The sequence below is a fragment of the Piliocolobus tephrosceles genome, chromosome 8 (assembly GCF_002776525.5).
Source record: "Piliocolobus tephrosceles isolate RC106 chromosome 8, ASM277652v3, whole genome shotgun sequence".
Classification (NCBI taxonomy): Eukaryota; Metazoa; Chordata; class Mammalia; order Primates; family Cercopithecidae; genus Piliocolobus; species Piliocolobus tephrosceles.
This window is the reverse complement of record NC_045441.1, coordinates 131957272-131970047: the sequence shown is the minus strand read 5'-3', so window position 1 is coordinate 131970047 and position 12776 is coordinate 131957272. Positions and strand designations below refer to the sequence as shown.

At 53.7% G+C, this 12776-nt stretch overlaps 2 protein-coding genes across 3 annotated transcripts in view; one reads left to right on the top strand and one right to left on the bottom strand.

The window, feature by feature from the left end:
- The window catches only part of TRPV6 (transient receptor potential cation channel subfamily V member 6), a 15843-nt gene extending 6861 nt beyond the window's left edge, over nt 1-8982 (top strand). The window contains exons 2-15 of the mRNA XM_023184933.1: nt 1703-1800; nt 1955-2077; nt 2449-2586; nt 2892-2990; nt 3137-3312; nt 3816-3962; nt 4347-4559; nt 4861-4947; nt 5047-5123; nt 5371-5536; nt 5880-5946; nt 6312-6580; nt 7692-7798; nt 8177-8982. Coding sequence (XP_023040701.1) covers nt 1703-1800; nt 1955-2077; nt 2449-2586; nt 2892-2990; nt 3137-3312; nt 3816-3962; nt 4347-4559; nt 4861-4947; nt 5047-5123; nt 5371-5536; nt 5880-5946; nt 6312-6580; nt 7692-7798; nt 8177-8459 — 2050 coding nt within the window. The 3' untranslated portion in view covers nt 8460-8982. The remainder of the gene's footprint in view (nt 1-1702; nt 1801-1954; nt 2078-2448; nt 2587-2891; nt 2991-3136; nt 3313-3815; nt 3963-4346; nt 4560-4860; nt 4948-5046; nt 5124-5370; nt 5537-5879; nt 5947-6311; nt 6581-7691; nt 7799-8176) is intronic.
- A 108-nt stretch (nt 8983-9090) lies between these two features.
- The window catches only part of EPHB6 (EPH receptor B6), a 7805-nt gene continuing 4119 nt past the window's right edge, over nt 9091-12776 (bottom strand). For both annotated transcript variants that reach the window (XM_023184931.1, XM_023184932.1), the window contains exons 8-16: nt 12495-12609; nt 12169-12221; nt 11858-11977; nt 11479-11726; nt 11072-11245; nt 10229-10378; nt 9797-9990; nt 9522-9677; nt 9091-9409 (exon numbers count right to left, since the gene is read on the bottom strand). In XM_023184931.1, the coding sequence (XP_023040699.1) occupies nt 9301-9409; nt 9522-9677; nt 9797-9990; nt 10229-10378; nt 11072-11245; nt 11479-11726; nt 11858-11977; nt 12169-12221; nt 12495-12609 (1319 nt within the window). In that variant the 3' untranslated portion in view covers nt 9091-9300. The remainder of the gene's footprint in view (nt 9410-9521; nt 9678-9796; nt 9991-10228; nt 10379-11071; nt 11246-11478; nt 11727-11857; nt 11978-12168; nt 12222-12494; nt 12610-12776) is intronic.

The window sequence follows — 12776 nt, the reverse complement described above, 5'->3', positions numbered from 1 at the left end:
AGGTTAGCAGGAGCAAGAAGGTAGGGACTGAATGAAGAGAGAGCTTTCCATGTTGAACTGACAGGACCTGGTGGCTGCTGCTGTGCATCGGGGCAGGGCAGAGGAGATGAGTGAGCTGAAGTCTCCTCTCTGATTGCCCTCCCACCTCCAGCTCTGGATTCAATTTCTTGCCACTGCCAGCATTTTAGAATGTGAGCTCCTGTCTATGTCTTTTTGTATGTCACATAATTGTCAAATTATAGATAAATAGAGTTATTTCATTTACTCCCATAGAAAGACCAAATGGCTCCAGGCCAAGAGAGAAAATTGAATCAAAGGGACCCATGTGTCTTAGTTGGGGCAAGTTCTAATTTTAAAAGAGATTTTTTAGCACACAGTAGGAATAAGAATAAAGAGATGATCTGGGGAGTCAGAGAAGACAATTTTGCCTAAAACAAGCGAAAAGTGGAGACTAATCTGACTCAGGGAAAGAAACTGATCCGTGAATCCCAAATTGGGTAAATCCAAGAAAGGTCAGAAGAGGGCAGAATGGAACATTCAGATTCACATGAAATTCAATTAATGAATCCTCTAGATTGGATTCTCTTTTTTTCTCTGCATCTATCATTGTTGGCCATAGTTTATGTCTTAGGGGCCAATAGCCAAAACAAAGTAGCACCTAAAGTCCTCTAGACAGCTGGTCTGAAAATGATGGAGAACACTGCTTCGCAAACTTTAATGTGAGCTGTTTAGAAACTGAGACCCCTGAGCTTGTCTCTGATTTACTGCCACTGGTTTTTGCATGCAAGGATCACTTGAGCAATGCTTCTCAAACTTTCATATGCCCAGGAATCAGCTGGAAATCTTAAACTGCAGATTTGGATTTGCTAGGTGGAAGGGTCAGTCTGAGCATTTCCATTTCTTGTAAGGGCTCATGTGCTGCTGCTGATCCAGGGGTCCACTTTAAGAAGGAAGATTGTTGAAATGATGTGAGAAGAAAGACGAGAGACAGAAAGGAAGAGACAGAAAATGAATGAATGAATGAATGAATGAATGAATGAATGAATGAACACCTAGGAGGAAAGGAAGCCGGGAGCCAGGCTTGTTCTTATGGTCCACTGTTTTTTGTGTTAAGCCCTGAAGATGCTATTGTTGGGAGGGAAGTACCAGTATTGAAGGGTTCTGCTGAGAAGGTTGAGTAGGCAGAGGATAGTGCAACAGGAGAAATCTTGCTAGCCTCTGCATATGACTTCCTCCACAAATATGAGACAGGAATTCCTTGCACTCCTCGGTCCATGCAAAACAAGGCTTATCCTGGAGGGCAATCTCAGGGCACCTGGTGAGGGTAAAACAGGACCACTCCAGGGGTAAACTGGTTAGCAGGTAAGCCACATGTCTAAATAGAACTCCTCCCCTCTGTACCTGAAATGCACTGATAATACATTCACACATGATACGTTCTGGTCCCAGGACCCCAGGAGGGAGGGGGAAGGAAACCAGTCACGGACAATCTCAAACGCGTGCAAAATGGGCAACAAGTTGATGTGTATTTACTGGCTGTAAAGAGAAAAGACATCAATGGCCCCACCTGCCTTGACTGAAGACCCTGAGGTTCCTGCTGCTGAGGCACACACCTCTGTGTATAATGGAGTCAAGCCCGGGTCTCTCCCTCCACAGCTAGGTATGCTTACTGTTTCCAGCTTTCCTATCCATTCCTTTGTAGGATCTGGGAGTCTCCTCTCCTTCTAGCTGCCAAAGAGAATGATGTCCAGGCCCTGAACAAGTTGCTCAAGTATGAGGACTGCGAGGTGCACCAGAGAGGTAAGAAGCAGACACGCAGCATGATCTCCTAGGTGAGCCCCACACGTGGGGCCTCCCAGGATTGCCCAAGACCTTGTGCTATTGGCCTCTGAATCTATTGTCCCCAATCCCCTGTGCTGTGGAAGCCATATAACCCACTTCTCTGTAATGCCAGGAGCCATGGGGGAAACGGCGCTACACATAGCAGCCCTCTATGACAACCTGGAGGCCGCCATGGTGCTGATGGAGGCTGCCCCGGAGCTGGTCTTTGAGCCCATGACATCTGAGCTCTATGAGGGTGAGGGGCCCACCGGCCTGGGGTGAAGAGCAGGAGTGACTGATGGGGTATTTCAAGTCAGTCTCTGGTGGATAATTTGGGAAAGACAAAGGGGATCTGAGCCTCCTACTCTTTTTTTCTCTTCTCTGCCTCCCTTCTGTGTCAGTCCTGACTGCCCGTCACTAGAATGCCTGCCCCCTGAAATGCCAGGGGGCCTAGAGAAGAGGAAGAGATGGGCAGCAGCTGGATCCCCTGGGAATCCTGAACGCCTGAGGGCTCCCTGTTCTCCATCTCAGGCGGCCCCCAAGGGAAAGAGACCAGGGGTGCTTATAGGAGGGACCCCTGCAGGATCCTGGGGACAGACCTGTGACTGACAGCTGTCTCTGGGCCAGGTCAGACTGCACTGCACATCGCTGTTGTGAACCAGAACGTGAACCTGGTGCGAGCCTTGCTTGCCCGCAGGGCCAGTGTCTCTGCCAGAGCCACAGGCACTACCTTCCGCCGTAGTCCCCACAACCTCATCTACTTTGGTGAGAGCAGGGCTGGGCTTGGAGGACGGGCAGGTTGGAAAGGTGGGCAAGGCAGAGCAGGGCCAGGCAGAGGAGGATCCTGCCTTCAGCTGTATCTGTTGGGCAGCTGGGAGGAACAATCCTTTGAGGGCTTAATTAGGTTAGAGTACAATCTACCCCACGACCCTCCCTCTGGTTCTGCAGGAAAAGTGTCCCCAAGCCCTCAGCTGAGATGTGGGGGAAGAGAAGGTTGTCACTTGGGGGAGACTGCCCACCCCATCCTGCCATTCTGCACTCTCCTGCCATGGATCTCTCTGTGCCCACAGGGGAGCACCCTTTGTCCTTTGCTGCCTGTGTGAACAGCGAGGAGATCGTGCGGCTGCTCATTGAGCATGGAGCCGACATCCGGGCCCAGGACTCCCTAGGTAAGAGCTGGGATGGGGAGGGGAGCTGAGATGCTGCAGGGAGTGAGGGGCAGGGTGAGGACAGGGACTGGGACCTTCAGGAGGACCCCAGGGTGGGGATGGGGACTTTAGGCCAGTGGCCACATGATACCCTGTGTCCTCCCCAGGAAACACAGTGTTACACATCCTCATCCTCCAGCCCAACAAAACCTTTGCCTGCCAGATGTACAACCTGCTGCTGTCCTACGACAGACATGGGGACCACCTGCAGCCCCTGGACCTTGTGCCCAATCACCAGGGTCTCACCCCCTTCAAGCTGGCTGGAGTGGAGGGTAACACTGTGGTGAGAGACACTCCCCATCCCTGAGGTGTCTTTCTAATGACCCTCAACCTACCCCCTGGCCCTGGGAGAAACAGAAGTGAACACGATCCCTGATGCTTAGGTCCCACTCTCAACTTATATACAAATTTCAAGCCCTCTTACTCTTGTTACCTGTTCTCTTTCTTGCCTACTCTTTCTCCCCTGAGGCATTGGGGGTTACAGAGTCTAGATCCCAAGCTAGGATTGTCTGTAATGCCCCAGCCCACCTTCCCTTTCAGCCCCCAGAGCAGGGCCCTCCAGCCTCTCGTCTCCCCTTTCCAAGCTCTGGAGGGAGTCATGGGAGAGGACAAGGAACCTAGGGCATCACTGTGAATGTGGGTTCTTCTGCCCTCTAAAGGCTGTCATCAAAATGAAAGGGCAGCCACCCTCTCCAGGGGTGCTATCCTCCTGCACATGCATCCTGTCCACATTCTGTGACTGTCCCCTTTGCTTACTGGTCCTGAGTCATCTTCACTTTCCCTTAGATGTTCCAGCACCTGATGCAGAAGCGGAAGCACACCCAGTGGACATATGGACCACTGACCTCGACTCTATATGACCTCACGGAGATCGACTCCTCAGGGGATGAGCAGTCCCTGCTGGAACTTATCATCACCACCAAGAAGCGGGAGGTACAGTTCATCACAGCAGGCTGTGTCTGGGGAGGGGTGTCAGGGTCTCTGAGCAGCCTCTTCTTTTTTTTTTTTTTTCTTTTTTTGAGATGGAGTCTTGCTGTCACCCAGGCTGGAATGCAATGGCACGATCTTGCTCACTGCAAGCTCTGCTCCCAGGTTCAGGCCATTCTCCTGCCTCAGCCTCCTGAGTAGCTAGTACTACAGGCGCCCACCAGGCCTGGCTAATTTTTTGTATTTTTAGTAGAGACACAGTTTCACCGTGTTAGCCAGGATGGTCTCAATCTCCTGACCTTGTGATCCTCCTGCTTCGGCTTCCCAAAGTGCTGAGATTATAGGCGTGAGCCACTGCGCCCAGCCCTGCCTGTTCTCTTTCTGTTGCAGGCTCGCCAGATCTTGGACCAGACACCAGTGAAGGAGCTGGTGAGCCTCAAGTGGAAGCGGTACGGGCGGCCGTACTTCTGCATGCTGGGTGCCATATACTTGCTGTACATCATCTGCTTCACCATGTGCTGCATCTACCGCCCCCTCAAGCCCAGGACCAATAACCGCACGAGCCCCCGGGACAACACACTCTTAGAGCAGAAGCTACTTCAGGTGACATCCTTGTAGGAGCAGATCAGCAGGGCAGGACTTGACTCTGTGTTCTCAGACTGGTGTTCCTTCCCTTCCTCACACCATTTCTCCCCTTGCTCTCATCTCAAATATATTGGTACAAACTCCAAATGCACGCCCACAGAAACACACATACGCTCGTAGTCTGAGAGCAGAGTTTGAGAAGAGCCAAACCTAACAGATTAAAAAGAATCTGCTGAGGCTGGTGACCCTGGGCACCATGGAAACGCAGGGCAGATGCCTGAAAGTCCTGAGCGTTTTGACCATTCTTCTCCCCCATCAGGAAGCCTATGTGACCCCTAAGGATGACATCCGGCTGGTGGGGGAGCTGGTGACTGTCATTGGGGCTATCATCATCCTGCTGGTAGAGGTGAGGTGTGGATGGAATCTGGGTGAGGCTGTCTGCCCCAGGAATCCAGCCTGAGTTCCGGTATCTGAGTGCCTTTGTGTCTCCCTGACTTCTCTTCAGATTCCAGACATCTTCAGAATGGGGGTCACTCGCTTCTTTGGACAGACCATCCTTGGGGGCCCATTCCATGTCCTCATGTGAGTTTCCTTCCTCTTACTCCCATCCCTTCCCTCAACAGGGCTCCAGTTCCACTCCCTGGATTCCTGACCTCTCAAGAACCTTAGCTCCAGAGTCCCCTCTCTAGTGCTGTGTGTATGACCCTGTGCATTGAGTGTGGAGAGGCTGAATCTGCATATGTGGGTACTTTCCCAGCTACATTCTTGCTGTCAGGTCCCCAGGATCATCCCAGCCCTCCCCTCATCACCCTCCTCCCTGCTCCCCCAGCATCACCTATGCCTTCATGGTGCTGGTGACCATGGTGATGCGGCTCATCAGTGCCAGCGGGGAGGTGGTACCCATGTCCTTTGCACTCGTGCTGGGCTGGTGCAACGTCATGTACTTCGCCCGAGGATTCCAGATGCTAGGCCCCTTCACCATCATGATCCAGAAGGTCAGTCCTCCCCACAAGCTCCCTACAGAAAGGCCCCAGAGCCGCAGTTAGCAGACAGTCCCATAAAGGGCTGAACAGTAGACATTCCAGGCTCTGCAAGCCACACATGGCCTCACTGCATGTTTTTCTTCTTTTTTAACAATCCTTTAAAAATGTAGAGACCCTTTTCAGTTCAAAGGCCACACCAAAACAGGCAGGTCGATCTGGTCTGCAGGCCAGATAGGCAGTCCCTGTCCTGGAGGGTGAAGCTGTGAGATTTGTCGGAGTTAGACCTGTTAGAGGTTGGATGGGGCAATTGCTTGGGGAATGTGTGCAGATGTTCTCTGCCTCCTGCTCCCTCTAGATGATTTTTGGCGATCTGATGCGATTCTGCTGGCTGATGGCTGTGGTCATCCTGGGCTTTGCTTCAGGTAATCATCTGTCCAGGACCAGGGGCCAAGGCAGGGAGGAGATGAGAAAGTCTAGGGGGCACTGGCTCTGGCTAAACTTGGGGAGGAGGAGTAATGCAGAGATCAGAGAGGAGACCATATGATGTCAGAGGATGGGACATCCTCCGGAGGTTAGAAAAATCGGGAGTGTTAGGGAGAGGTGGCTCTTAGGATCAAGAAGATGAGGCTCATAGAAAACTAGGGACCATAAAAACCCAAAGTCTGGAGCACTGCAGAGCTGATGATATTGAGATGAAGGGACCAGGATGGACATGGACGCAGAGCCCGGGGTGGGCTGGTCGTCCGCATGGTTGCCATGGTAACCCTCACCCCCTTGGGTGGAGCAGCCTTCTATATCATCTTCCAGACAGAGGATCCCGAAGAGCTGGGCCACTTTTACAACTACCCCATGGCCCTGTTCAGCACCTTCGAGCTATTCCTTACCATCATCGATGGCCCAGCCAACTACAACGTGGACCTGCCCTTCATGTACAGCATCACCTACGCTGCCTTCGCCATCATCGCCACGCTGCTCATGCTCAACCTCCTCATTGCCATGATGGGCGACACTCACTGGCGAGTGGCCCATGAGCGGGATGAGCTGTGGAGGGCCCAGGTGAGCCCCCTGGTGGCTGGGAGGGTTAGGGCTGGGAGGGTCATCACCTTCCTACCAAGGAACCTGCCAAGCTGAGAGAGAGGCAGGATATCTCGACCCCACTTATGTTTGGACAGTTGTGGCAAAGCAAGCAAAATCATGCAAAATGTACAGAAGCACTGATTAGCAATTCAACCAGGCAATACTGGAATTGCTGAGAAGAATGCCTCACAGTTTTCTCAACAGTTAAAAGCTCAGTGTTTTCTAGAGGAATCAACAAGAAATAAATCAAAAGAAAATTAACAGTGGCTAAAACTGCACTCTGTACATTTTGTTCCCAAATAAAAACTGGAGTATCAAGTCTTCTTGATATATTTAAGTCTGCAACATTTGATATGGAAAGCTGGATGTGTTAAAAAAATAATGCCACCCAAACTTCCTATAGTAGCAGAAGCTATCTTCAGCCAGATCTTCAAGATAGGGAGAGAAGACCATGAGATGAATCAAATCCTCATTTTAAAAACACCTAGTAAATAATTTATCTAAAACAAATTATTTCAGCAAAATAATGGAAATTTCCCAAACTGAAAGGCATTTAACTATGCCGTGTAGACAACGGAGTGGAAAAACTAAGCTGGGAAATAAGATTCGCTGAGAAAAATATTTTCTCCAGGAATATATATTGATATTCTAAGTGGGATGTTTATATTTATAAGTGGCCTTTATGTCTGTAGGGTCAGACTATCTGGGAGCCCTTAAGAGCCCTTTCTGTTTGCTTTGTCTGGTGCCTGTGCTCCTGGGAATGGGGCTTCTGCCTTCCGTCTTTCTCCTGCCTCTGGCCTGGCTGCATCACGGATGTCAGGTCACTGGGTAAAGAACTGTTGGTCTCAAGCTCTATCAACTCTCTCCCACTGAAGATGGTCAACAAAGGCTGCCCCCCCCTCCCAGATCCAGGGGTGTAGTTCATCACCCCTGGGGCAACCACGAGCTCCCAAGTTTCCTTGGCATTGCTAGACTGTTTTCCTTTGCCCTGCATCCTCTCCTCCTCCCGCCTTCTTCTCCACCTGCAGCGCTCTTTCCTCTGTCTGCACCCAGCCTCATCTCTGACTTTCCCTTTTGTCCCCTTACACAGATCGTGGCCACCACGGTGATGCTGGAGCGGAAGCTGCCTCGCTGCCTGTGGCCTCGCTCTGGGATCTGCGGACGGGAGTATGGCCTGGGGGACCGCTGGTTCCTGCGGTGAGTGACATGCGGGGGTAGGTGTCCCCTGAGAAGCCTCATCGGCAGGGTGTCCCTCTGCTCAGACAGCTTTCTGCTCCTGGGGTCCCTGTGGAGGCCTGTATGCTCCCTAGGCTCTATGCTTGTTGACTGAGCTGGTGAGGAAGGGGTCCCGTCTGGAGCCCGGATTTCTCAAAGCATCCAGGGAGCCTGTGGCAGAGTCTGCTGCTTCCTGAGGCCTAGCTGCCAACGGGCCAGTGGCCCAGGCATCCACCATGGCTGCACAGAAGGGAAAAGGCCAGCAATGGCAGGGATGGGGAACCAGGGGGTAAGAGACAAGCATCCTTCTTGGATCTGCTCTTCAAGTCCTGGCTGTGTCTCAAGTCCTGCATTCCACAGGGTGGAAGACAGGCAGGATCTCAACAGGCAGCGGATCCAACGCTACGCACAGGCCTTCCACACCCAGGGCTCTGAGGATTTGGACAAAGACTCAGTGGAAAAACTAGAGCTGGGCTGTCCCTTCAGCCCCCACCTATCCCTTCCTACCCCCTCAGTGTCTCGAAGTACCTCCCGCAGCAGTGCCAATTGGGAAAGGCTTCGGCAGGGGACCCTGAGGAGAGACCTGCGCGGGATAATCAACAGGGGTCTGGAGGACGGGGAGGGCTGGGAATACCAGATTTGACTGCGTGCTCTCACTTGACTTCCCGGAAGTCATTTTCCTGGGAGCTCTCATTTCCTGGGAGCGTCAAACAAAACAAAAACCAAACACCCAGAGGTCTCATCTCCCAGGCCCCAGGGAAGAAAGAGAAGTAGCATGAACTCCAAGGAAAGTACGTGGAGAATCACTGCTCCAGGCCTGCGTTACTCCTTCAGCTCTGGGGCAGACGGAGCCCAGCCCAAGCACGGGGCTGGGAGGGCGTGAGGAGCTCTCCTGCGGCCTGCTCCTCACCCCTTCCGACAGCAGCACTGCACGTCAGAACACTTTAAAAACAGGCCAGCCTGCTCAGGCACTTGGTCTCCACCTCACGGTCATCAGTGGGGAGAGAGAATGCCCTTCCCAGGGCATCCAGGCAGGTGCAGGGAGGTGCAGAGCTTGTGGAAAGCATGTGAGTGAGGGAGACAGGAAAGGCTCCGGGGGTGGGGTGAAGCGGAGCTAGGTCTTGCCAACTCCATCTTCAATAAAGTCATTTTCGGATCCTTGCCCAGCTCCCCTTCTGCATCTCTGGGGTGCCACCTGCCTGCCCCACCCCTCTGTTCCTTGTTCGAGGCCTCCCTCACCCTTCCTTACAGACTGAGGCCTCACCACACCGAACTTGCAAATTCCCTTCTTTCCCTTTAATGAGGAGGGGGCTGGTGGAGAGGCGGAGGACCAGGGAATGCAGCCAGCGGGAGGGTTGGGTTTGCTGTGGGGCATCTCTCACAGAGGCCGTTGGAGCCCGGCTCACATCCCACATGTCCCTTCTTGGACCGGTGTCCAGGGCTGAGTCATGGGCATCGTCATTTCCTGGCACGCTGCCGTGGCCTCAGACCTCCACTGAGCCCTGCTGCCTCAGGTGTTGCTGAAGGAGCTGGATGTGGTGCAGCAGCTTCTTCTGGTGGCCAGCCAGGGTGATGCCCAGGGCAGGCAGGTCTCTGGTTGGGAGGGAGGGGATCAGTTCTAGGCCAGCTTCTCCGAGATCCTCAGCATGACCCCCCAGTCAGCGACCCAGAGCATTCACCCTCCACCCCACCACTCCCTGCTTACTCCAGGCTGAGCTGAGCCACATCACTGAAGGTACAGAGGCCAAACTTGGAGAAGTTGTCCTGGTAGCACTCCAGTCCAATGGCTGAAAGCCAGGCCTGGGGTGAGTCCAGACAAGGAAAGTCCAGGGCCACAGGGGTCAGAAGGGCCTGGGAAGGCCTAAGAGGGGAGGGGCAAGCAGGGTCAAGGTCTCTTCATCTTAGCCCCTCTCCTCAGTTTTCCTTAGGTTTGCATCTACCCTCCCTGGCTTTCCCAGACTCTAGCCCCAAGCTCCAGACCTTTCCCCTGGGTCTCCGCCAGCCTGCAGCATATCCGGCTTGCGGATCATCTTATCAAATGCAGCCACCAGCTGGTCAAAATGAGGCCTCCGGGCACGATCCTTCTGCCAAGTGTCCAACATAAGTAGATGTAATCCAGGAGGACAGCCCGGAGGTGGGGGCAGCCGGAACTCCTGCTCTATTGCATTTAGTACCTGGGGGTCAGAGGAAGACTATGATGATGGGAAGTTTTGTTAGTAAAGGGGAGTACTTTGTTGGGTAAGAGGGTGGGCTGGAATCTGGTGGAACATGAGGAGAAATCAAATCAAATATATGGAATCCAAGAGCCATGAGATCTTAGAATACAAATGGAGTAGAGAATGGAGGTCCTAGAATGTTCCAACCAGGGAGGGATCGGGGTGGGAAATCAGCAGTGTCCAGGTCGGTGCTTACCTCCTGTTCACTCATGTCCCAGTAAGGTCGTTCTCCATAACTCATCACTTCCCACATGAGTATCCCAAAGCTCCAGACATCACTAGATGCTGTATGCTTTCCATGTGCAATGACCTCTGGGGCTGCCCAGCGAAGCAAACAACTTGGGCCCTGAGGGATAAAGTCAAAAGCAAATAGTAATAATCATAGCAATAGTCACGTTTATTGAGCAACTACTATGTGCTCAGATATGTCAAGGGTTTTACATCAAGCATCTCATTTAATCATCATAACAACCCTCTAAGGTGGATGATATCATCTCCATTTCACAGAAGCAGAAGCAACAGTCACGTTTATTGAGCAACTACTATGTGCTCAGATATGTTAAGGATTTTACATCAAGCATCTCATTTAATTCTCATAACAACCCTCCAAGGTGGATGATATTATCTCCATTTCACAGAAGCAGAAGGTGAGGCTTAGAGAAAGGGAACTTGTCCAAGGTCACAGAGCCGGAGACGAGAGTGTTCAGAATTTGTATCCAGCTGTGCTGACTCTGGAGTCTCTGTAATCTCCACAGTGGGGGAAGGACAAGGGGTAGTTCTAGACTGTTGCAGGTCTCCTCCCCTCCCTCATCCCCTTTCTTTGTCTGGGTCCCTGAGGTCACCTAGGCTTTCATCTCCCCCGTCACACAGGACAGCCTCCCTCCTTTCAGGGACTATGACATCCCAGCTGAGTGACATCCCAGCTGAGTGACATCCCAGCTGAGGTGCCCACCCCGGATTCCGCCTCACCACCCCCCACCCAGCACCTGCTGGGGCATGCCACAGGCCCCAGGCTGTGCCCCCAAGGCTGTGCTCTCACCTGCGGACTGTGGCCAAGACGGGCCACCTTGCACACCAAGTGGCTATTGACCAGCACGCTGTGGGCAGAGAGCGAGCGATGGACGAAGGCAAAGCTGGACAGGTACTGCATGGCAGCAGCCACTCCCCGCTGCATGGCCACCAGCTGCAGGCTGCTGAACTGGCCCTCCCGCTGCTGAGGGGCAGGGGCAGGGGGCAGAGGTCAGTGACTGGAGACGGGGAGACCTCGTCATACTGCACAGCAGACAACAGCATGAGAGGGGGAGGGTGTGGAATCAGAAAATGGCCTGGGAAGGAAGGACAGAGACCATGGAAGGTGGGGTGGTAAGAAGCAAAGATACAGGACCCTGTCTCCTGGAAGCTTTCCTGGACCCCAGGACCCTCCTCCTTCACCCAGGCTGGACTGACCCTGAGGAAGCTGTCCAGGGGACCAAGCTCCATGAACTCCGTCAACACCATGAGGGGTCGGCTCTTGGTGACCACACCCTCCAGCCGCAGGATGTTGGGGTGCTGGAACTGACCCAGCACCGCAGCCCGGCCCAGGAAGGTCATCTGCAGGCTTTCGGCGCCCCCAGCCCACAGGGCCTGGATGGCCACAGTCTGCTCCCTCCGTCCCCGTGGCTGCAGGCGGCCCCGGCGCACTTCACCAAAAGAGCCTGGGGGAATAGGTGTAGGTTGGGATGGGGATCGAGGCTCACAGCGTCCTGCTATGTTTGGATGGGACTCTGGCCAGGGGAGGCCACAAGGGAGCCCCGTTGCTCTGATCCCTGCCTTGCCCCTGCTGTACCTGTCCCAATGACCTCCTCAATCTTGATATAGGCAGGATCGATCTCCCGGGCAAGTTCTCGGATGGCCTGGCAGGGGTCCTCGTAGGTGGAGGGGTCGATGTAATACTTCACCCCAAGTCCTGGAGGAGTGTGGAGTATGTTATGAGTGTGTTGTGCAAGGCAGGGCTGGCCACACACCCCAGACATGCCCACTTACCTCCAGAAGATTGTGCCAACGAGCTCCCCCAATCTTGGGGGGATCCAGCCTTCCCTGCCATGTGCCCCACCCATGTGTTCCCCAGCCCCACCCATTTCTTCTCCTCATCCCCACCTGGGCTGCTGTATTGCTGCAGCTGCTCCGTATAGCCAGTCCCACGCCGCTTCCTGAGGGACAAAACGGTGACTTGGGATGACACTCCCATTTCCACCCCCTTGCTGCCCCCTTGTCACCCTCACAGACTGCTCTTTAGTCGGTCTGTGGAGGGGGACACCAGTCTGGCCCTCCTGCCCACCTCCACGTGGGGCCCAGTGCAGGGGCTGGCTGATGGGAGGAGCACCCCTGTGGGTTTCTGCTGGGGGCTCCAGACTTGGCAGGACTTGAGGTTTGGCTGTGGTGTTCATGGTGCTGGGCAGAGTTGGGCAGGGGTGGGGACTCACCGCTGGAAGACGACCGCCAGCACGGTGATGGCTGCTAGCAGGAGGAAGGCCAAGGCCCCCAGGATGGAGCCAATCACCAAGGAGAGTCTCTCCGGAAGCTGGGAGGACAGCTCCCCTGGGGAACCAGCCGACAGGGTCACAGGTGGGCCCGGTCCCTCTAGGTGCTTGTTCATGTACCCAGGCATGCACACACACCACAGGCACACACAACACGCATGCACATGCCGCAAACCTTCCACATCCACACACAGGCACACACAACACACACACACACCCCCACAG